Below are 22,901 nucleotides of genomic sequence, written 5' to 3'. Positions count from 1 at the left end.
TTGTTTCATCTCTGAAGCAGCTGACACCTGGAGAAGGTCACGACAAACTGCGGCGTGTGGATTCAAACAGGAAGTCAAGGAGCTTCAGCAAGCAGCCCAGCACTGGGGACTACTACAAGACCCTGGGCAGCGACACAGCCGAGCCCCGAGGGAGCAAAGGCATGGCGCCCAACGAGGAGGTAAGCCCAATCTCTGCTGTTTATGACAACATCAATTGTGACATTTCAGCAAATGTATTAAAAGAACTTTGTCCTCTTGATATCTTTGCCTGATATATTTTCATTGGAAATACTGTGTGGGGAGGTCACATAACAGTGGGTCTGTATTATTTCTGTACCCACTTTCATTACCATAAATAAACAAGTGCCTACCTGATGGCTGAAAGGAACCATTATTCTAAAGTTGTAAATTGTTTATTATATTATTCATGGTGATGCATGTAAACACACATATTGAGATATCATGGTTTACCTTTTTCCTGAAGAGGCCATAGGGCATTTGCTGCTGTTTATTCACGTGTATTATTAAAAAAAAACACACGTTGGCCACGATGTAACACTGGTTACTGCCAGCCATCATCATCTCACGTTTTGATGTGTCTTTGTACCCAAGTACCAAGTCAAGTCCCAAGACCTAAACTTTGAATTTCAAGTCCTGAACATGTCATAATGTGCTGTTCACCAAATGTAGTGCCAATGTAACAACAGAGCCTGGACTTACTTTTCTTTTTGCTACTTTAAATGTTGAACTAAGTTGGACGTTGTTGCGTCTCCGTCTGTAATTTTCAGGTTTATTTGTTTATTTGTTTATTTAAAAGGATCCCCATTAGCTGACGCCAAGATGACAGCTAGTCTTCCTGGGGTCCAGACAAAACATACAAATTTCAAAACACAGACATACAAAACGCAATAATTACAATCTCAATTACAAACGATCTCAATTAAAAGAAAAAAAAAAAAAACAACTCTGACAGTACTTATTAAAATAAAAACATTAAAATAAGAAAAAACAGCATCCCTTCACGTATCACATGACAAAACCTCGCTCAATCAAATAAGATGATATTATGGTGTTGAGAATAAATACATTCTTAATCTCTTTTTAAAACCAATTTTTTCCTTAATTTCACGAACCACAACTGGAAGATTGTTCCAAAACACAGTTGATCTATAGAATACAGTCCTCTTCATAGAGTCAGACTTTGGTAGGGGTAAAGTAATCTGTCCACTATTCGCCCCTCTAGTGAAATATGAATGCGTATTTGAGCAGTAAATTATGTTATCATAAAGAAATTTAGGAGTCTGAGTGTTAATAATTCTATGAAAGTATGTTAATATATTAGCAGATAGTCTATGCTTGACCATCAGCCAAGGTGTGTGGTTCACATAGTTTTTGTATGCAAACAAAATTATCTTTGGTATCTTTTTTTTTCCAACTGGAGCTCGGTAACATCAGGTTACTTCTTCATGGTTCGCTCCTGTGACTTGATTGGACACTGTTGAATTGGTTCAAACAAAGCGGATCAGGGGAATTAACTGTCAACTGGCTGGGGATGAATAGCGTTAATGTGAGTTGATCCAGGAAGTGAATTGATTCATGGCACACTTTTTAAATAAAGTACTTTCAAGTCAAAAGACTAAGGTCGAGTCTTAGTCATTGGTGTAAAAGTCCAAATGGAGTTGCGAGTGTTTTTTGATTTTGTTGAATCTGAAGTCATTAAATTTGTGACTCGATTCTGACTCGAGTCACAAAATCGTGTAACTTGAGCCCATGGCCAATGTGCAGAAATGTTCAGATGCTTTAAGCTGGCAAATATACATATGTGTAAACTTTCTATATTTATAAATTTAAATGATCCTGTTCAGGGTGAGGTTTAGCTGGGTGATGCTGTATTGACTTAAGGTTAGCTCATTGGCTGCACTGTTTACCTATACGTTATGCCACTCAGCATGTTATGTAATCTTATGTCCTCTTGAGCTTTTGTTGCCACCTGATGCAACCTGCTGCCTCGTTTCCACTGCCTCTTGAGCCTCCACCCCATTGTGTAAACTGTCAAGGAGCCTACAATGGAATAAACTCTGGACAATCCCTGATAAGAGAGCACTTAGCAGGAAATTGGCAATGGTCAGACGTCCTATAGAAAGAATAATAGCACTGAATCTCTTGTTCTCTCTCTCGTTCTTCTCTTCTTTTTTTCTATGGCCAATGATTTGTTGTATGTGTTAGCTCATGTTAGGGAAAGCTAGTTATATCCTTATTAGCAAGCAAGCCAGCAAAGTTTATTTTTATAGCACCTTTCACAGACACTGGTCACAAAGTGCATAGTCAAAGAAATAAAATCAAGCAAAATCAAATACAAGCAAATAAGAACAACAAAGATAAAAATGCTGCTGCTTTTTAAAAGAGTCCACAGAGACCAAAGAGCTCATTGGCAGGCAGTTCCATAGTTTAGGGGCTACTGACTGAAAAGCATGATCTCTCCAAGTCTTAAAACGTGTCCAAGATACACTTGGAAAGCCTTGGCTAGAGGGTATAAGAGCACAGCTCGTGGTGTCCAGCCCCACGTCAAACTTCCTGAACATGACACAGACACCGTGGACGGGCAGGTGTATTACATGCTTTGGTGCGATACTGAATAGCATTAACTGTATTTCAAATTTGGCAATAAGATCTGACACATATAAAATGTAATTCACCGTGTTATTTTTATTTGTACTGTAGATGGAAATGATATAGAATTGTAATTTAAACATTTTGATAGGTCTACTGACCCATCACTAATTACTTTGGGTGTTTTGAATGAAATGACTCAAAAAGCCACACAAAGCCTCAAAATACTGCTCTGGTGAGATGGAAGAATGTTCCTATTCATTTTTACACCCCATGAAATAAAGTAATCCTTGTATTGTTGAAAATTCTTAATATTTCATCAGACTTGATGCTTGAATTTAGTATCTGAGTTATTCAGTCTGGATAGGTTGTAAGAATAACATTGTCATTTCTAAGATTTTGAGTTGATGTTTCTCTGAACTGCCTTTGGTTGTTGTCGCTGATCTGATGTGCAACACAACAGATTTAGTTTTCTCATGAAAGGAAGTTTGCGTATGTAAGCATTATTTTAGATGCTACAAGTTAAAATGCATTTGCCACATACCTCCACAGGCAGCTGAGTGAATCGAGTATGTTAGACTCTCATCAATGTCCCTGGAGAGGTGTTCCTATAATCTCATGGGTGTCAAGAGTGGGGGTGTTCTGGATGATACGGGCAAATTAAGGCCTCAGTGGGGCCCCTCCTGGTCTCAGATGTACCCTAGCAGATGGACTGGCTAATCAACAGGAGCAACGGCACGTGCTGCCAAGGCCCATCTGGACACAGCCCTCCCCCCAATTCTCTAGGGGGTTTGAAAAGTAAAGGGAGCAACAATGATGAGCACGCGTCCGAAGAATAAAGGAGGGGCGGAGTTGAGTTAAACATCACGGTCCATTAATTTGCTTCCAGCAGAGTCATGGCACGCTTTCAGAGCGTGTCAGACACGTGCGTGCTGTGGGGGGTGTCGCAGGGCGTGGGGGTTAAAGCAGTATCATTTGCAGTGACAGATGGCTTCTTCCCAATGTTTTCCCTCAGATTTCGCCCTAGAGATTAGGTCATATTAGCTGTGTTATTAGCAATAGGGTATTATGTCTTTATGAGCTGATTAAAGGCGACAGGAAGCAGAGGGAGGACACATCTAAGAGGGCTGCATACATCTGTCACTGATGACAGTGTCTGTGCAAGAATTTACTGCTCACTCAGCCCAGCAGGAGATTTAACTGGCATGCCTGCAAGGAGGGGAAACACATTCACTGTCACTGTCATGTTTAAATGATTACTTTTCAGTAAATAAATAAATAAATAAATAAATAAATATATATTCTGTTTGCTTTTTCACAATTCAAAAAATGTATTTTGAAGAAGCAGATTTGTTTATTGTTTAATGTGTTTTTTTTTTGTGAACATTATTTTACATGTTTTAAGAACAGAAATGTGGAAAAAGGAATGCAAAAACCACACTGGTTACCAAAAGCAAAAAAAAAAAAAAAAGGTTGGGGATTTTAATTATCAACATTCAAGTGGACAATATCATTGCATGGGCCACCTGTCACATCTCTGTTATCAGTGACCAAATATTGGCCAACCGACCAATACAACAGTGTGGTTGTTAGGAGAAACCCTGTAGGGGTGACTACAACAAGCTAATGGGTATAAAATGAGATTAATTCTGCTCTGTCCCTCGCTCTGCTCCGACCAGGGCTCCATGTTGTTGGAAGAGCCTACCGACAGCCCGGGCCACAGCTCTGAGAATGGCACCACAGAAGCGCCCCCACTTCCTCCACCTCCGCCCCCTCTTCCCCCAAGCAACCCGATGCCAACACCCCCCCCTCCTCCTCCACTGCCCCCGGAGACGCCAACCACCCAGAATCACTCTGCCAGTAGCACCTCCACCAACCAGCGACGCCCTTCTTCCTCATCAGGAAGTGAGTGTATCTCTTTTTTTTTTTCTCTTTTTCCATCTTTTCATTATTTTTGTTCCTCTTCATTTCCTCCTTTTCCCCGGGCACTAAATATCTCTTACACGTTCTTAAAAAGAGAAAATAACAATACATTTATTTTATTTTTTTTATTTTTTCCTGTTGAAATTTATGCAGATACACATTATTGCACAATTACTCCTAGAAAGCAGAGCCTATGGTATTGATTGGTACAATGTAATCTCACTGGGTAAAGATTAGTTGAGTCTGACCCTAGCATCCTAAATAACAGGTTATAAATTAATGATGTAGGGCTACCATTACCCTGAGAACTGGTTTAGTGTTCGGCCATTTCCTTAAGTGCCCCTCGCCGCCATGCATGCTGCTGTCTGACAGTGTATGCGTTCTGGTCACAGGGATATTTTAGCTGTTGTGTAATGTTGTTAGGATTTTAAGGGGTAAAAATTGACTGTCCATAGTCCAAAATTTTAGGATTGGAAAAAAAAAAAGGTCCTCATTGTGAGATACAATGTGACAGTTTGACCAATGCAATATCTTTTTCCAAAATATACAATTTAAGTCCTATAATTTCGTTGAAATAGTTCATTTCTAAATTTGATGATGCCCAATAAAGTGTGTGATCCCTGTTTATGTTCAAGATTATATAACTATCACAAATACTCACAGGTGTGTCTCTAAGGACATTACAGAGAGGTCTAAATAATTAATAATCAACCACAAGACAAAATTAAGTAATGAATCAAATAAAAACACATTTGGAAGCAAATTATATATATGACAGAAATCCACATACCCTAGCCTAACCTGTTAAGCACAAAGAAGATGAAGAAAATGACCCAAAGTAATCATTGTTTCTCAAAAAAGGGGGAAGATGGGAGAAACCTTTGTTCAGTCAGGCATGCTTCAGGTGCTCAAACATGATCAAACAACAGCAACCTGAAGAGTGACAAGAGATAAAACATGCCACTTTTCTCTCTTTTTGGTAAAAAATATTATACTAATAATACGCTAAAGCTGTTCTGCCATCACAGTTTTTCTGCTTATACTACCCAATAACTTTTCTCACCATTGACCCCTTATTGTACATTTCTGTTTACCTGTTCCTTCTTTCACCTGCTCCATCTCCACCTGTTTTTATTTGCTTCGTTTTTTTCCCTCTTTTCGCCTGCCATGATCTGTCCTCACTGCTGCCCTGTCAAGGTGGTGAAATGTCTGCCTCTCAGGCAGAGGGAGGGGCACCAAGACAAATGAAGAGTAAGTATAGACTGCGAACGAGTCTTTCAACTAAGTCACTTCACTCTGTCACATGGTGGGCCTATTTTAATATAGAATATTATTTTGAAATCATGATCTAGAGTCTAAAATAGTCAGAAATATTTTGCCACTCTGTGTCTAGCATCAGTCTGGTTGAAAGGAAGTGATGTATAGTTGCTTTTCTCACTGATTATCTAAACAAAGGCTTAAGTGAAGGATCAATTACAGTATATGGCTTCAGCTTTGTGTCATAGGTGAGGCTGTATACTATGAATTGCTTCATTTAGGCACCTTTTTACAACCTATGTGTTTTATCATTTACACTTTGTTCACCAAACATCCAATTGTCTCACCTATTTATGTTAAACCTGCTGCCTAATTATATGACGGCAATGAAATACTTAAAGCTAAAGACCAGTGTCTGCTCGCTAATGGCATGATTTGTGCCTCGGTGTTAATCAGGCAATAAACAGACAGTAAGTGGTTATAAAAACTAAGAGCCACCCACACATCTGAGAGCTCAAGATGAGTTTACAGCTCAGATGCTCAATGTGACGACGGCAACAAACCAGGTGGCTGACCAAAAATGTAGCCAGTCTGACGTTCTCTATTGTTTTCTACTGATCAGCGGAGGAAGAAGATAATGCTTTTTATGTTGTACAGGACACATCTGAAATGCTAAGGAGCATTGTGTGTGCTCACTAATGATATGATTGATTCCACGTCGTTAATGAGGTAATAAACCAGCAGTTTGGTGGCCATGAAATTAAAAGCCAGCACAACAGCTGAGAGCTCAAGAGGAGTTTACAGCAGCGAACCAGGTGGCTGATTGAAAATGCTGCTGCAGCATTGTATGTGGTTAGAAGTTCCTTATTGTTTTCTACTGATTAACAGGATGGAGAGGATCCTACTTTATATATTACAGGACATACAGTACAAAGGACATCTCTCTATTTAAAGAGGTCTTACATGTGTAACCCAGAGCAGAAAGCCTTTTGTGCTGTGATGTCCATCAATAGAGGCTATTAGTCAAATGTTCCCTACCTGTCACAGCTCCACCCTCCTTTACACTCTCTCTGGCAGACCTGCTGAGTCCACACCCCCAGACTAAATAGAATTTAACTAATGCAAACACACAAGCTTTCACTCAATCTAACACACTAACACATCAAAGGTGTACTGAAACAGATATGACTACACCAGCTATTTTATTTAGCCTTTAAAAACATCTGATTGTGGATAATCAAGTGTTCTGGAGCTGTGCAATGAGGATTTGTCACAAGAAAATGGGTGACGGTAGGCTGGAGCCAATACACTGCCAAAATTAGAAATCATACTGTATTTGTGACTGATCCAGTTACATTTAAGTAACATCACAACATGCTGTGGTAAGCACTCGTTGGACCTGGCAATGAAGATTTATTGAACAATGTAGTCTGCTGATTCTACATTTAAAGATCTGTCACATGTTGTCATAAAAGTGTGTCAGGGTTCAGGGGCTGTTTCCTTCTTCCTTTTATCCCTAAACTGTTCACAGGCTACAGCTCGAGTGTGTACAACTGCACGTTGTATGAGGCTCGCGGGTGTCAGTCACCAGTCCCTTTCTTTGTAATCCAGTCAGTGTGAGGTGAGATTGTGTGCATGTCATGAATCTGTGTATGATTGTATGTCAGGTTTGCTGCGGGGAGGATTGGTTTAGTATGGCGGACTAACAAGCTGCAGATTGAAGGGTGACTCTGTGTGTGTGTGTGTGTGTGTGTGTGTGTGTGTGTGTGTGTGTGTGTGTGTGTGTGTGCGTGCGCGCGCGCGCGTGTTTGCATGCGTGCACATGCGTGTGTTAATTCCTGGCCGGCTTGCCAATGGCTCGCTGTCACTTCCAGTTACCGGTGATTCCTTTAGATTTCCCCCAACTGTGATGATGGGTCTTTAATAGAAAGCTGCTCTCTCCTCCCCGAGAGAGAGAGACAGAGAGAGGGAGAGCGAGGGAGAGTGAGGAGGGGTGGCAGGCTTGTGAGGCTTTGTGTCCAGCTAGACCATTGTGGTCAACTCAACAGGGAACATTTTTACGGGAGGACTTGTTTTTTTCATTCCTTGAGTAGAAAATGAGTGATCAATGAGGGACTGAGGGTATTAAATTCATTGGAGCTTTGCGTTCACTAAAACAGGTGAGGCAGCTATTGGCTGTTACTTTGGCCAAAATATGTGAAGTTTAGTTGTTAGTTGTGTATTATATTATCATGTTTGATAAGAGGCTTTTCCAGCCACATCTTAAATATTTGTTGCACAGACAGCTACATTGCTATTGTTCCATGTTTTGGTACTTTTCCACTGACATTTGAATTTGCTGTTTGAATATATTTGCATTTGGTTATTCATGTGTTAATGTCAACATTTTGAAATGTTGATATTTTGAAAAACATTATCGTATAAATCAGCTAAGTTTGATGTGCAACTATGTGGCCTCACATGTAAGCACGACTTTGATGTTTCCTGAATGAGATTTCAGACTTCTGTCATTTGTCTGTCCTTAAAAAGTGAAAACAGAAGTTCCTTTGTAATGGCATTACCATTGTAGGTCGTAGTTGAAGTCTGTCTGAATTTGTCGCTTTGTTCACTATAAGCAGATTAGCTGAATGTATATATTTTAAAAGTTTAAAGATCAGCAGTAGCTTAGCTGTGTGTACGTCAGGTGACTCTCTGAAAGAGGTTGTGTGCCTCCTCTCTTTGGGTTCACTGTAGTGAAATAATTTTTAATTGCTCCTCCCCATCTAATTGCTGCCTAATGTACTGAAATCTCATTGGTTTATTTGCATTGTCTTTGAAATGTATTCAGTGGAGTTTGGTATCTGGGAAGCCATCTGATTAATCCAGATTGTGTCAAACGGTTTCAGAGGCATGTCTTCAGCAAACCCTGAACCCCAGGAGTTATAAAGGCAAATGCCAATTAAACTAAATAAATCTAACAAGAAACTTATCAAGCTTATCAATGACAGACAGTGGCTCAGTGTACCATAATGACCTCCCATCACTGTCCCAAATTCTCCAGGTCAGTATTGTTACCTGCCTGATGGGATGAAATATTTAACACTGAAATGCCACCCAACCCTCCCTCTTTTTCAGTGTATCTCTCTCACTCTCTCTGTTTCTCTCTCCCTCTATTCTGTCTTTCTTTCTACCTGGTTTCACTTTTCTGCTCCGTCCTTTTGTCCGCAGGCACAAAATCTTTCAACATGATGTCCCCCACTGGTGACAACTCAGAGCTGCTGGCAGAGATCAAAGCAGGGAAGAGCCTCAAGCCTACACCTCACAGTAAAGGCTACACCACTGTCTTTTCCAGCAGCGGACCCACAGGCAACAATGTAGGTCCACAGCCTTCCTCCACTACTGATAATGTAACAGTCACAGACTAATACACAATTGCTCATTTTAGAAATTCAGCTGCAGCTTCTGCCATTGCTTGTGGACTTGATGTCACTCTGCCTTAAATTGATCCGGAAAAGAGACAGAAATTTAAAAGGAGTGATGACGTATCCAGCGACATGACTGTGATGCTTTTCCTCCGCACTGTTGGTCACTGAACCACTCAGTAATGTTTGCTTCATAATTACATCAGTGCAACTTTGTCAATCAGAATTTAATTTCATTCACACATGACAGTAATTTGCTGATAAATCAGGGTTCTTATCCTAGAATTTGTCAACTGCCAAGCTTCAACAAGTTTGACAACTGTGCATAATGTTAGCAAGGGAACACCAGAGCTCTCTGATTTCAATGGATATATCACATCCATCATGGAAACTTTACTGTACTTGACTCTATTTAGAAACAAAAGCATTATTATTCCAGTTTCTGCTTCTAATATAGTTTTGTGAGGAAAAACAGTCTGAAATCCTTCGATTTGTCCTTTCTCTGACAGACATTGCATTGCATTGCTCCTTCTAAATGGTGTATGGCTCTACCTTGTTTCCATTGGTCCCTTAAGGCTAAGAAGAAAATGGCAACCCATGATCTCAATTGCTTAAAACACATTGCAAGTGGTCAACATGATTATACACCATATACATTAATCTTGAACAACTATAAAGCTACTGTTAAGGCTACCTACATGAATGTGTTAGAATCTGGAAGAAGTCTTGACATCATGTGACACACTCCACACACTTTCCACAAGAATAGTGTTACTAGTTTAAAAAAATCTGCCAACTATCAATCTTGTCAAACCCAATTTTCTCCTGTCCCAGGGAAACACCGCATCTCCACCAGAGACCCGCACATCTAGCCCTCCACCCAAGCCATTATCCCCTCCACCATCCAATAGCTCTGTCTCCTCCCCACCCACCACCCCTAGTACAAGCCCCAGTCCAACTGGCTCCAGACCTGCCATGACCATGTCGACCTCTGCAAGCCAGGACCAGCTGTCGTCCAACTCTGTGATCAATGGGAACAGTGGTGGCAGCACAGCAGGAGTAGAGTCAGGGCGTAAGATGAGCCTCGCCGATGTGGAGGCGCTAGTGCCCACTCATGACGAACAGGGGAAAGCAATCCCTGAATGGAAGAGGCAGGTGATGGTGCGAAAGCTTCAGGTTAAGATGCAAGAAGAGGAGGAGCACAAGCGCAAGGTAGGCAAGATGTTGCAAGGCTGGAGAAAGGTCCAGAAGTTTTCTCGTTTCTTAGCTATCCCATTTGTGGTTCCATAAATTCAAAATGCTCTGCACCCTTGACTATATATGGCTTCAGTTTCAGATAATTAACAACACAAAGGGGATAGCTGGTGCTTGGATTTGAGTGTGGATCTTTGTGATTTTGAACAATGAGGATTTAGAAATTTACTGTTTGTATACATGTACAGCATAAATGTTGATGCTTTTGAGATGTGTCAAACAGTTAGTTAGCAAGGCTACAAGTTCACTTTGTATCTGTTTTCTTGACATAAAAGCTAAAAGAGAGTGGTTTGACACTGTCAAACAAGCTGCAGTTATGGACTTGATCACTTTTTGCAGTTTAATTGCCTCACCTGCCTTATACTCTACTTACAAATACTATTCAAATATAAATACTAATAAATTCCTCTTGTCTTTCGAATCAATGACATTTACCCCCTGGGTTCTCTCTTGATGAATAGTCACTGCAGGGTGAGGTCATATTATGTTTATTTAGACAATGTGTTGATTAGTAATTCATACTGTAGCAATCTGAACACTTGTTAGTCCTGTGTAATACAAGGACTTTGCATTATGTGATTTGATTGATTGAATTTGACTGATTAATAATTTATTGCTTTTGAGGATTGCAATCTTATACTCAAATGATCCAGCAGGTGTAAATTTCTCTTGAATATCTTTTAGTGATACTGACATGTAGTGCTTTGCTTATTTGTTGAGATGCAATAGCATCATTAGAATGTCTTGAGGGCTGTTGGACTTAAAAGTAGAAAACTCAGCGTACCATAAAGTATTTTAGAGATATATTTCCCCCTGTAAATAACACATTGATTTTTAATAATTTCTTTGTTTCTTAATTCATCTGTATGCATGTTTTGTTTTCATTGTCTAGATTAACAGAAAAAGACTCTTTGGGGTGCAGTGAATTGAATACTTGGCTACAATTCCCATCACAACATTAACACACTTGACTAATGGATTCACAGTGTGGGCTGGTGTTTGATGATGGAGTTTTGCGGCTCCAAGTTTTTACATGCTGATTCAGTGGTGTGATGCCGGGCCCATTCACACTACAGGTCAACTCATAACCAGTAATAATAATACCAAATAAAAGAAAAAAATATGTTTGTATATCACTTTACTCTTGAAGTTGCAAAATAATACCAATAAAATGTGTGTGCAGTAAGGATAAAAAAAAAACAAAACAATAATGCCATTTACTAACTCCACACCAGTTTCCTTAATCAACAAAACCTTTGTTGCACTGACCTCTTTGGGTTGACAATTTCAACTCTGTTGCACCTCTAACCGCACCCAGTATGATTCCCTATCACCGTTGGGTGTGGACTGAAGTGTATCCGTCTATTGCACTGGTGCTAGTATCCAACAGTGATATAGCATGGCACTATAGTCACTACAGTGCAGTGATACGTCATATTTGGGTTGCAGACAAATGAACGATGCAAAAGCTGGATATCAGTAAAAGCAGAATTCTCAGAATTTGTGTAGTTACTCTTTAAACTAACCAAAAAATAAAAAAAACTGACTAATTAAAATGGATAGAGAAACTGCAAAGAGGGATTGAGTAAATATAGATGTGAAAATGGCTAAAACTGTACAAATGTAGACATGTTGCGAACCTATAACACCAATCAATATTTTATACATATCAGTATTGGTATAAATAGTTCTCAATTAATTCAAAAAGGACAAAGCTTTCTCTGTTCTCTTTGGCTCAAAATTAGACAGTTATGTGTTTGTAATGAGGCAGTGCCATTGCACCACTAAATCCATGTAAATCCTGTGTGTCAAGATGGATTTGCACTGAAGAGTGTGTTCGCTCCAAGAACTCCGAGCAGAAGGAATCCCAACCCCCTTCCCTTTCTTCTTGTCTTTTGGTCTCCTTTGACCTCTGATTTAGTTTGCGGCAAGTGGGCACTACCAGCCTCAAGAATGGCACTACTCCCACATCCACAATGCCATTTTGGGCCCATTTGGGGAATTGATGACAGAGGACGACCTAAACCGAATTGAGAAACAAATTGAGAACCTGCAGGTGATGCATAAGGTCTCAGAAGTCGAGAAGGAGCTTGAAGAACTGGAGCGGCAGCTTCACCAGCTCCTACCAGTTTCTGCTGCACTCAATCAAGGGCACTTCTCAGTCAATCCAAAACAAGTACATGGCCAAGCTGAAGATCTCCCAGCCTGGTGCAGCAAGATTTCTACCCTGCTCAAGAGTATGGCCATTCTTCTTGCCACCCTTGGGGGGAAAGAGATAGACATCTTGGATCTTATATGTCCTGGATATTCTCAAGAAGAGGCAAGGGATGTGAGCACCGGTCAGTCCGAACCAGCAGGATCATTTGGCACTGGATTCATTGGACGGTCTCAGTCCTTCTCAACAAGGGAGGATGTGGAGAAGGAAATAAAGCAGTGTGGAGTTTCAGTGAAGAACCTCAAGGCCAATTATGAAATTCAGAATCAGTCACACTCAGCAGATAACAAAACAAATCGAGTGTACAAACGCAAGAGGTCACTCCCTGTGGTAAGTGAGTCTAGTTATCATCCAGAGACAGTTTGTGAGGATGCTGTCCCTTGTTCCTCTGCTGAGGTGTTTCAGTCCCATACCAATGGAGATTTACCTTCAGTGGAGGAATCAGTCTTACCACTTGTTGAAGAGCCAGTTATTATCGCATCTCATGCTCCTCAGATGTATGTGCCCTCTGAAGTAATGGCACCAACTAACATTGAACAGTTCAACCAGGTTCTTTCTGCAGACCCCATTTTAAATAATGATCACCTAACAAGAAGTTTAGAGGTACAGACAGATCTAAGCTACGTTCAGGAATGCATTGAAATGAGGAAAGAGAGAATTGTGTTCCTGTTCCTTGAGCACTGGCGGAAGTACACAATCTCTGAATCTTATCGGACTAAATATACTGGCAGGAAAGGAAACCATTTAGACATAGGCTGGGAGGATTACAACCAATTTAGTGCACAGATAGGTGGGGAGATGCAGAGTGAAGATGACAAACTGCTCCTTTTCATGAAGTCAAAGCAGGTAGTAGGGAATCTAATTGGTCACTGGAGGACAATCATGAGCCAAGTGCCCACACGCCAGATCCGCAGGCTCAGTCGTGCCCAGATGATCTATTGGCCAGAGCACTTCTTGCCACATATCAATGGGTCACCTGTGAGCTACGAAAGCCTAACCCTCGACCTCTTCATGCTTGGATACTTCCAGTTGCTGGAAATGAACATGTCACGCAGTGAGCGCAAATTCCGCCACCTCTTGTGCTATGAGATGTTTGACCGTCTTGGTAGCCATAAATGGGAGGTCATAAGGCAGTTTCACAAGGAGGTCATGGAGGACATTGAGAAAGGGAAGCGAGACTGGGCAGATGGCTTTGAAGACATAAAACTCAAGTATTTTGGAGACTCTAATGATGGGGGAGGTGTGATGACTGCTTCTCTACGTTCCATGTCTCCTGATATGAACATTATGCCATCACAGGAGTCACCCCCTCCCCCACCTTCTCATCCTCCACCTCCACCACCACCTACCCATCCTGCACCCCCACCTCCAATTCCACAGTCTACTTTCCTACCAGCCCCACAATTAGATGTTTCTCCATCATCACCACCTGCAGCATCCAAGAATAGTGTATACGACAATGGCCAGTGTATGGAGCAGAGGACCCAGAAGGACCTATTGGAGAACAATGCTCAGGGGGATCTAAAAACCACTGAGCAGATCCCATCCAATGAGGCAGCTGTTTCTAATGGGAACAGTTCAGAGAAGGACCATATACAAAGCTTGACAACTGAAACTGTACAACACACTGACGCAACAGCAAAAGCTGACACACTTCAGATCACAACAGAACACTCTGAACCAGAACCAGTGAAAGATGTTCCACCTGTTACTGTTAAAATCATAGAGGAGCCTCATGTTGATAAACCTCCACCCAGAGATGAACATAATGAAAACTCCATTAAAGTGATCTATGAGCTAAAAGAGTTCAGCAACGAGGAGATCATCAGATACATTGACCGAAGTTTTGCTTTTTGGAAAGAAAAGGAAGCCGAGCTTTTTGATATCTAATAACTGTGTGGACTCAGGGTCTACTGGGAGCCCAGTTCAGCTGTACAAGCAAAGAGGAAATGCATAAAGAGCAGGCTCAGGGAAACTAACCTGCAAAGTGGAGTATGCTGGGAAAGGACTCTAATCTGGTGTGTTAGCTTTTAGGCCATGTCACATAAGGGATTTAAGTGCAGCAAAGCAAAGAGCATCCACTTAGCTGGACTGACTTTACCATTTGCATATGCTGAGTGGAGGAAAACAAAGCCTGTGATGTCAAAAGACACAAACATTTGCTACAACCATTTAATTTTGAATTGTGTTGAATGAAGAGCTTTTTGAATCTGATATGATTGATTGCCATGGTGCACTACTTCTGAGAAACAGGTTTTTAAAGTAAAAGATTTGCCATAAAAGTCATGAAGTGTGTTTGTTTAGGTGTTTAGATCTTTGTCATGAGGGGTGGAATTGGTAAAACTCAGCTCACTTTGTTTCTATTGATTTCTTCAGACTGCATGTTCAGATAGTCTCAGCGATTCAGTATCTCAGAAAGGCAAGGGATGTACTTCACAATTGAAAAAAACATATTATTTTAAGTGATCTTTCTTTGAAACCAAAGGCAGAGAAACTAGGTCTTCAGTGGGTTAGCAAGCGGTTTGCAAATGGCCTTTTTCTTTAAGTCTTTTTTATTTATACAATGTGTGCCTTTTAGTACAGATTACAGAGATTAACAGGTATAACAAATGCGAGCTGCAAACTTGAAATTTTTATCAGCAAATGAAGCATTGACTTGACAAAGCTATTATCATCTAAATGAAACATCAAATTAAGGGTTTTTAATTGTTCCATGAAGTTTGTTCTGTCTTTTTGTTACTCTATTTATAATTTGAGTGTTTTTAAGAGATTGAGAGATTTGCTTAAAACTTTCCATAATTTGAATTTACATTCCTTTCTTATTTGGTTTCTACATTGGTGTTAGAAATAAAGTTTGTGGACTTTTGTGATTATATTATTTCAGTAGTTCTTTCCAATGTCACTTTACTTTAACTGTTGGGTTTCCTCAACAGTCAACACCTTGCCAATAGAGTATTTCAATTATCTACATAAATAACAAGCCAAATTAATATATTTTGAATATTCACACTGATATTTGTACCAATCAAAGAGTTAGTGTGGAACACCAAGCCCTTGAGTGTGTAATCCTTGGCTGTGACACTTGTAGCACTGAAGGCCAAAGTATTCTCATAGTGTCTCTTCTGCAGCATCAAGATTACCTTCAAATAACCCTCTTAGCGCCACCCGCTGTCATGCTATCCATGGCTTACAGGAGCCATAATGAGGTTACAGTGAATCTTGATCAACTCACAGCCCAAAAGGGCAGGCAGTCAGCTGGTAAACTTAAAGGCATATATATAGATTTGTAATTATGTACAGTCTTTGTTTCACATTTAGTGAATGGAAAACACAGTAATGAGTGTACGGTATTATTTTTAATGCCATCATTTAACACTGCTTTTAATCTGCCAAGCTTGCACACTGCACAAGGGCAAATATTTGTAGTTATAGCATTTCTTGCACAATGTGCATGTGCAATTGACGGTGAAGTTATCATCAAGGCCAGACATTCAACATCATTAGCAAATAAATGTCAAATTTGTCAAATTGATAATGTAATTCCAAGTTCACCTCAACTGGATGTGTTCAGAAAATACAGAGGTTTATAACATGTCAAGGAATTTATATAGAAAGATTTTTCTTGATATAAATCCATGCAGTACAGAACTGGTAACAGGCAATAACCTCCTGTTTATAGATTGTTCAACTACAGGTCAATTTAGACATGAAAGAGACACCCCAATCTAGCCTATGACTCAACTCATACCACCAATTTTGTGACCCACGGTGACCCACTAGCATGAAACCCAACTTATAATTGCCAATTTAGTGGCAGTAACACTAAACAAATTGTTACCAACTACAATGATGTCTCTAATATCATAATAATAAAGCATCTGCCATAAATGTTAGTAGATACCAAGATCAACTTGCCCTTTTGCTTATATAGGCCAGATGATCTGGGTTTTTAAATATGAATTCAGAACTTCTTACTCAAAGGAACAACAGTCATAATCCAGAACGGTGTACAGGCAAACTTGCCCGTTAAAAATACGTATTGCATCTACAGTATTATTGATTGTAATGGATGATTGCCAGGCTAATGTGTAGTGTAGTCTAGTCTAGTGTCACATTTGGCCATGTGAATCAATTACCAGATGTGCACTCCAGCTCTCTTTCCATAGCAAATCTATTGCCTAATTTTTGTTTAGATTTTTTTTTTTTTTTTTTTTTTTTTTTTCCCTCAGCAATTCCCAAGGGAATCATTTAAAATTCACCGTGTAGATCATCTTACCTGGAATCATGTTTGTGATGGCAAGTGAAAAGCTTTAGTAAGAGGAATGCAAAAGGGTAATGTGTCTTGTCAGGCGAAGATGAGAAATTCAAGATGGCTGCCCTCTTTCTCTCTCCCACCACTCCACCTCCGATTACAGGCTGAAAGAGAGAAAAGGATCCAGTTTCTGTTTGTGTTCTGTCCATTTAAAAGGCTCTATCTTATTATTTATTATTTTATTTTAAAGAAACAAGAGAAGAGTATTGTGATATCTGCTTATTGTTCTAAGTACAGACATTAGTTTACTCAGCTTATATGCAGTGTTCAGTCTATTAAGTGCTCCATTAAGGCAAGTGGTCAAAAATTCACAACAGAGACTATGTTTATCAGTCTAACATTTCATTACAGATGTTTTCCTGCCCTCTCCAGCATCGAGAGGCTTTATGTCAGAACGCAAGCGTGAGACACCTCAATCCCACCTTTGACTAACTGTGATTGATTTGACTGTGGTTTTCAAAGCCCTTGACACAACCACCTAGAAACTCTAGTAAACCCCAGTAAGCAGGTTTATTGAGTTATCTGGATAAGATGGATGAGTAAGAAAAAAACCTGCAACACAAATTGATGTAAGTATGTAAAAACTGAAATGAGTGAATAATGGCTTTGTTTTGTACATGTGAAGAGTATCTGATGCAATTTACCAGCCCTGACTGACAGCATGAAGGGCTTGAATGTTGATTGAATCTGTGATGTTACTGATTGTTTATCTAGCTGCATATATGCTCATGATGGTGTCCTGTAACAATAGCTGTTTCACGGGTCGATGAGGGTTCCAGAGGCAGTGTATTTTAAGCTGATGCTGCTCAAGTATTCAACATAGTTTTTTGAACGGCAACTTCAATGCCACTTTAAAAAAAAATGTATCTGAGCGTGATCTCTCACCGCTGGGGATGAGGTCATGCAAAGCAGGATAGGAGAGCTGCTGTTAAAACCCTTCACTGACCAGTGTGGGCTGCTATCCCCGTCTCTCCCCTGACCCCTATGTCCCTCCACAGGCTGAGGAGGAGGCTGCACGCCTGGCATCCATGCCAGCCTGGAGGAGAGACATGATGAAGAAGAAAATGGATGAAGAGAGGTGAGCAACAAAGCTTTCTTCCTCTACATCTGTTTTTCCCCTTATGCTGTATATTTATTATACTGTAGGAAGCTCATGCTCATTGTTTTTGCATGTATTAGTTTGTTCAGTAAGAAATCCTTGGAAATGAGCATGTGAAATTCTTGTTCAACCATACATTGCACTGTAATATGTTTATTTTATTTTATTTTTTTCATGTATGTATTCTAGACTGAGCTGAGGTATTGTACTAGTCAGGACTCTCTCTGCCCTGCAGTTGAGCCTGAATTTTTCAGGGACATTATTTAACAACAGGCTGGAAATGATCCACAGATTTTAGTGTGCACTGATGCAACAGCATCACACAGTTCCTGCTGACTCTTTTGGTGTCAGATTAATGCTGCTTGATTCACAGGTTGATATCAGTGGGCTGTTCATGATGCTGAAGTAAACCTAACACGCCGAGAACAACCTTGAGATGCATATGTTGTATGATGGCATAGTGTCTTGATGGCAGCATGCATTTTCCATTGTTTTGATTAACAAGTGCATCTCTTTGTGGCCAGTGTTTATATAAGCATAATACAAAGTTGGACTACATGCCAAGAAAACATTGCCTGCACCACTACACCACCATAATGTCCTATTCATTCCAGACAGAATGGACCCATGGACACAACAGAAAGTGTATGTTGTTGGACTGGGTGTTCTTCAACTCCACAAGCTTTGCAGTTTTGAACTTAATGCTGATTATGTGATATTTTCATTTTATTCTGTCAATAGAAAGCCTCGTAATAATGTCCTCATTGTTTTAACTTATGGAATAACTGCTGTTGCTGTTTAAGATATTTACACCTTTTCCTCTTGTGCTTATGTTCTCCTGATGTGACAGGGAACAAAAAAGGTAAGAAAAAACCTTTATTGCATATTGTAATATTTGCATTACATTGATCCTCTTGTGAAATGTGTTAAATGATAAGAAAACCAGTCTCCAGGGTTTCCTAATGTGACTACAGACTATGAGATCAAGGGTCCATCTAGTGGCAAAAACTGTTCCATTGTGGCCCATTGGATGAAGTCCATGGGGGAAAAGACAGAGTTTGTGACAGTGGTTTGTGGTTTTATTGTTGTAACAGCTAACGTCACTAGGTGGCGCCCCCTTCTGTTAGCCATCCTACTCTCACTGATCATACTGAGGAATGATGTGGATGCGTTATATTAGACTAAAATATACACTGAAGAATAAAGAAAATAGTTATATATATCACAGACTTAGATCTGTTTAACAGCTAACAGGCATTAGCCATCCCTGGCCTCAGTATTAAAAATCTATAGTTGAGAATATATCAGTCACAGAAGCAAAATAAGTACTTTTACATAATTGTAAGTACATTTTGTTGATAATACTTCAATACTTTTACTGAAGTAGGAGTTTGATTTGAGAACTTGTACTGGAGTATTTTCACACTGCCTTTTTTTGTAGTTTTTAGTTTTAATTTTTTTTTATTCATACTTTTTAAAGGATCTGAATACTTCTTTGAAAACAGCATATCAGGGAAAGCACAGGTGTGATTGAGACATTAAAAACTCCATTTAGGTGGGCTAGTCCAGGGTAATGGTATTGTGCATACTGGCTCACTGGCATACATTGTTAATGGCATTTGACTCACCTGTGCTTCACCCACTATGCAATGTCAAAATCTGTCATGGAAAAGGTCTGTTTAGGAAGCCACATGCAGAAATACACTGAACTACCAAAAGTATGTGGATACCTCAGTCCAGAGTACACAAAACACTGTGTACTTTGTCATGGTTAGGGCAATCTCCTGCAGTCCCAGTGAAGAGAAATCTTAATGCTGCACCACACAATGATATTTTAGACAAATGTGTGCTTTGAAGTTTGTGGCAAGGGCCCTCTCCTGTTTCAACACAACAAAGCCACTGCACACGCTTTTGGTCATTTAGTGTAAAAATAGAGGGGAACTCTTTAATTTATCCTACAGACACAGTAGAGGATCAAACTGGAGCACTGACTGTATCTATTTTAGAACAAACTCTTTGTGTTTGTCCACATTATTTTGTAATATATAAAATGGTTTAGTGTGAGATTGATCACTGGTTTAACAAATTCCCCTTGAAGAAAAACTTCTAAGAGCTTCCTTTATAAGTCTAACTTCTACTTTGTTTCTCATCCTTTGTCCACCTTTCTTTGTGGATGCATCTAGAAAAGCGGAACAGCAGGCCAAACAGGCCAAGGAGATAGAGGAGAAGACGGAGCTGGAGCGACTACGGACCCTGGGCTACGACGAGACCAAACTGGCCCCCTGGCAGCGACAGATCATTTTGAAGAAAGGGGATATAGCCAAACAGTGAACTGGGCCCTCTCCCCCTCCTTTGCCCCGCAGCACTCCCCACCCTCACACACCCACCCCAAGGCCTTCACTAAACACCTCCCCTTCCCTGGTCCTCCACCCTGCACTGTACACTGGACAGTGGGGAACAGTTTCTCTCCTCTAAACCCCGTTTCACTCCTCGGCCTCCAGAAATGCAGGACCATGCTGTGGTTGCTGCCGTCCACACTGGCTTTGAGGCTCAGCTTGGGTGAAACACAGCAGTGAAACACCTCTCACTGACAGTCTCATGGAGAGAAACTCTTGGTCTTTTAGTGTTAACAATAGCTGTGACATGCACCGATTCTCCTTGCTTAAGACATTTGCTATAAATGTACATGTCCTTCATGACATTAAATGATCTATAGTATATATCCATTCGCTTTCCTGCAATTCATCAGAAGCTATTTCACATAGATGTACTCAAACAAAGAGGTTGTTGATAGATGGAGGAAATGGGGGAAAAGCCTGTCATGTAGCCACACTCACCATTATGTAATGAATGGAAAAGTAGCTCCATAACAGTTGTGTCATCTAAAGATGGCATGGACATACTCAGCAAAGGCTTATTAAACCTTGAAGCAGCTAATGCATTATGTTTGTAGACAATATCACATCTTTATCTTGTTATATACATAGTCATGAGATTTTTGTATCAAGCTCATAGAAGCTCTTTCGAAAATGGCTTCATTTTATTGCCAGAGTTGTAATCCTAACACTGCTAATCTGTTTCTTTAGATGAGCTTGTTGTCATATCTCTGTGGATTTGGAATATCAATATATATCCTATTTTAAATAATATAAAGATTATGTAGCTGTGCAAATTGGATTTCATTAATTATCACTGGACAAAAGCTGCAATGTCCCAATCTATTTTTTCTATATGTGACCTAAATGTTAAGCTGTTGTGATCATGAATGTGAAACGTTGTGTGCATGTGTAAAGCGTATTGAGCATGTTGTGATTTAGTACGAAGTACATTTGACCCCAGGGCCATGGATTTTAAGAGAAAAACCAAAAAAAGATACAATACTACTTGGTTTCCATTCGAACAAGGCCTTTTTCAAACAAAACATGCACACGTGAAGAGCAGCATCTTACACCAGACATCTCAGCTGCACACTGAATATTGCAGAAGTAGAGAAAAGTCATGAGTTTGTCCTGTGTCCTGTTCCGGCCTTTGTCCCGCTAACCTGGAGGATTAATCTTTGATGAGCCGATCTGCTTTCACAACGCGTAGAGTGTTATCCTGTTGGGAAAGAAACAGCTGTAACACCTAAAATGTGCTGTTCTTTAGATAATGCCAGCTGTGTATTAGTAATCTGCAGCTGCTAGTATGGATATCTGATTAGAAAAAAGATGAGTAAGACTTGCACAATGTAATGTATAATTCATTCTAGATATTCTGGATGTTCTTCAGATCATTTTTACATGACACAAATGGTAGGCTGATAATTATAGAGCTAATTTTATTCACCAGCTCTCCAGCCTAAACAGTTTCTTTCAGTCCCAGGTTTTGAAGCAGTGATAGGATTCACATTTGTTGGGCATGGGTTCATCAATTTGGGACTAAATATGGAAATGTGAGAAATACGTGTTGAATGTTTTTGGCAGAACTGATTTTAAATGATAGCAGAGCAGGAATTTGTCCACTGATATTTAAAAGTAAGCGAATCTCAATCATGCCAGATGTCTCTTGTTGAGCGTGACACATAAGTATTCCCACATCATGAAAGATATTCTTAATGTTTACTACATTTATGTTGCATGTACATTTTTACAATTCTAGGGTACCAAGCTTACACATCATGTCATCAATGAAGACGTGGTCCTAGTTGGGGAATGATTTGGAAATATTCTAATTCACTCTCATCGGATGCCATATGATGTTGAAATTGAAAATGATGCAAACGTCATTGCCATTTGATTTTCTATATATATATTTCTGTATATAGTGACCCTCTCAGAATTTTGTGGTTTCATTGTTTCCATATCGCATTATATTACATGTCTCAGCCTTGCTTGAATAGAATGTTGGCTAATTCATGTATAATTGTATTTTCAAGACTGTTAAAAAATGAAAATATAATAAATCTTTAATCACCAAACAATGTTCAGAGTGTGTTTGTGTTGCCTCCAACAGAAATTGTTGTATTGGACTGAGCCATAGAACAGAAAACTGGCATGTAAATTGTGCAAACTGGGTTTTAATACAGTATCGTAATAATATCTGGTACATAAAAGGTTGATGTAATGCAATGTACAATCATACAACTTAAACAAAAGGTACAGCAAGTTAATTACATATCAGGATGAGATTTGAAATACAATAAATGCAAACAAAATGTCACACACAGCAACAACATTATAATGATAATAAATTAAAACAATAACAATGGTAGTACGCAATTAAAAATAACTAAGAAAATATACAAAAGAGGTGCTACAGCCTTTAAAAGATTTTGAAAGATTTTTGCACGTG

At 39.7% G+C, this 22,901-nt stretch overlaps 2 protein-coding genes across 3 annotated transcripts in view; both read left to right on the top strand.

Moving 5' to 3' along the window:
• The window catches only part of espn (espin), a 42,284-nt gene extending 19,766 nt beyond the window's left edge, over positions 1-22,518 (top strand). Inside the window, exons 8-15 of one of the 2 annotated variants that reach the window (XM_076741278.1) lie at positions 21-179; positions 4,290-4,515; positions 5,731-5,784; positions 8,998-9,143; positions 10,026-10,403; positions 17,971-18,050; positions 18,922-18,933; positions 20,255-22,518. In XM_076741278.1, coding sequence (XP_076597393.1) covers positions 21-179; positions 4,290-4,515; positions 5,731-5,784; positions 8,998-9,143; positions 10,026-10,403; positions 17,971-18,050; positions 18,922-18,933; positions 20,255-20,402 — 1,203 coding nt within the window. In that variant the 3' untranslated portion in view covers positions 20,403-22,518. Of the gene's footprint in view, positions 1-20; positions 180-4,289; positions 4,516-5,730; positions 5,785-8,997; positions 9,144-10,025; positions 10,404-17,970; positions 18,934-20,254 lie in introns of both variants that reach the window. The other variant, XR_013077724.1, reaches the window with a different exon arrangement.
• Positions 10,700-18,051, top strand: LOC143327101 (espin-like protein). The gene has a single exon (XM_076741279.1). The coding sequence runs from the start codon at positions 12,451-12,453 to the stop codon at positions 14,548-14,550; it is 2,100 nt and encodes a 699-aa protein (XP_076597394.1). The 5' UTR covers positions 10,700-12,450; the 3' UTR covers positions 14,551-18,051.
• Positions 22,519-22,901: the final 383 nt, after the last annotated feature.

Source organism: Chaetodon auriga, chromosome 10, assembly GCF_051107435.1.
Source record: "Chaetodon auriga isolate fChaAug3 chromosome 10, fChaAug3.hap1, whole genome shotgun sequence".
NCBI lineage: Eukaryota > Metazoa > Chordata > Actinopteri > Chaetodontiformes > Chaetodontidae > Chaetodon > Chaetodon auriga.
This window is presented reverse-complemented; position numbering and strand designations above follow the sequence as displayed.

Excerpts from the sequence above, each read along its gene's own strand:
- LOC143327101 (XM_076741279.1), top strand. The coding sequence starts at position 12,451 with ATGACAGAGGACGACCTAAACCGAATTGAGAAACAAATTGAGAACCTG.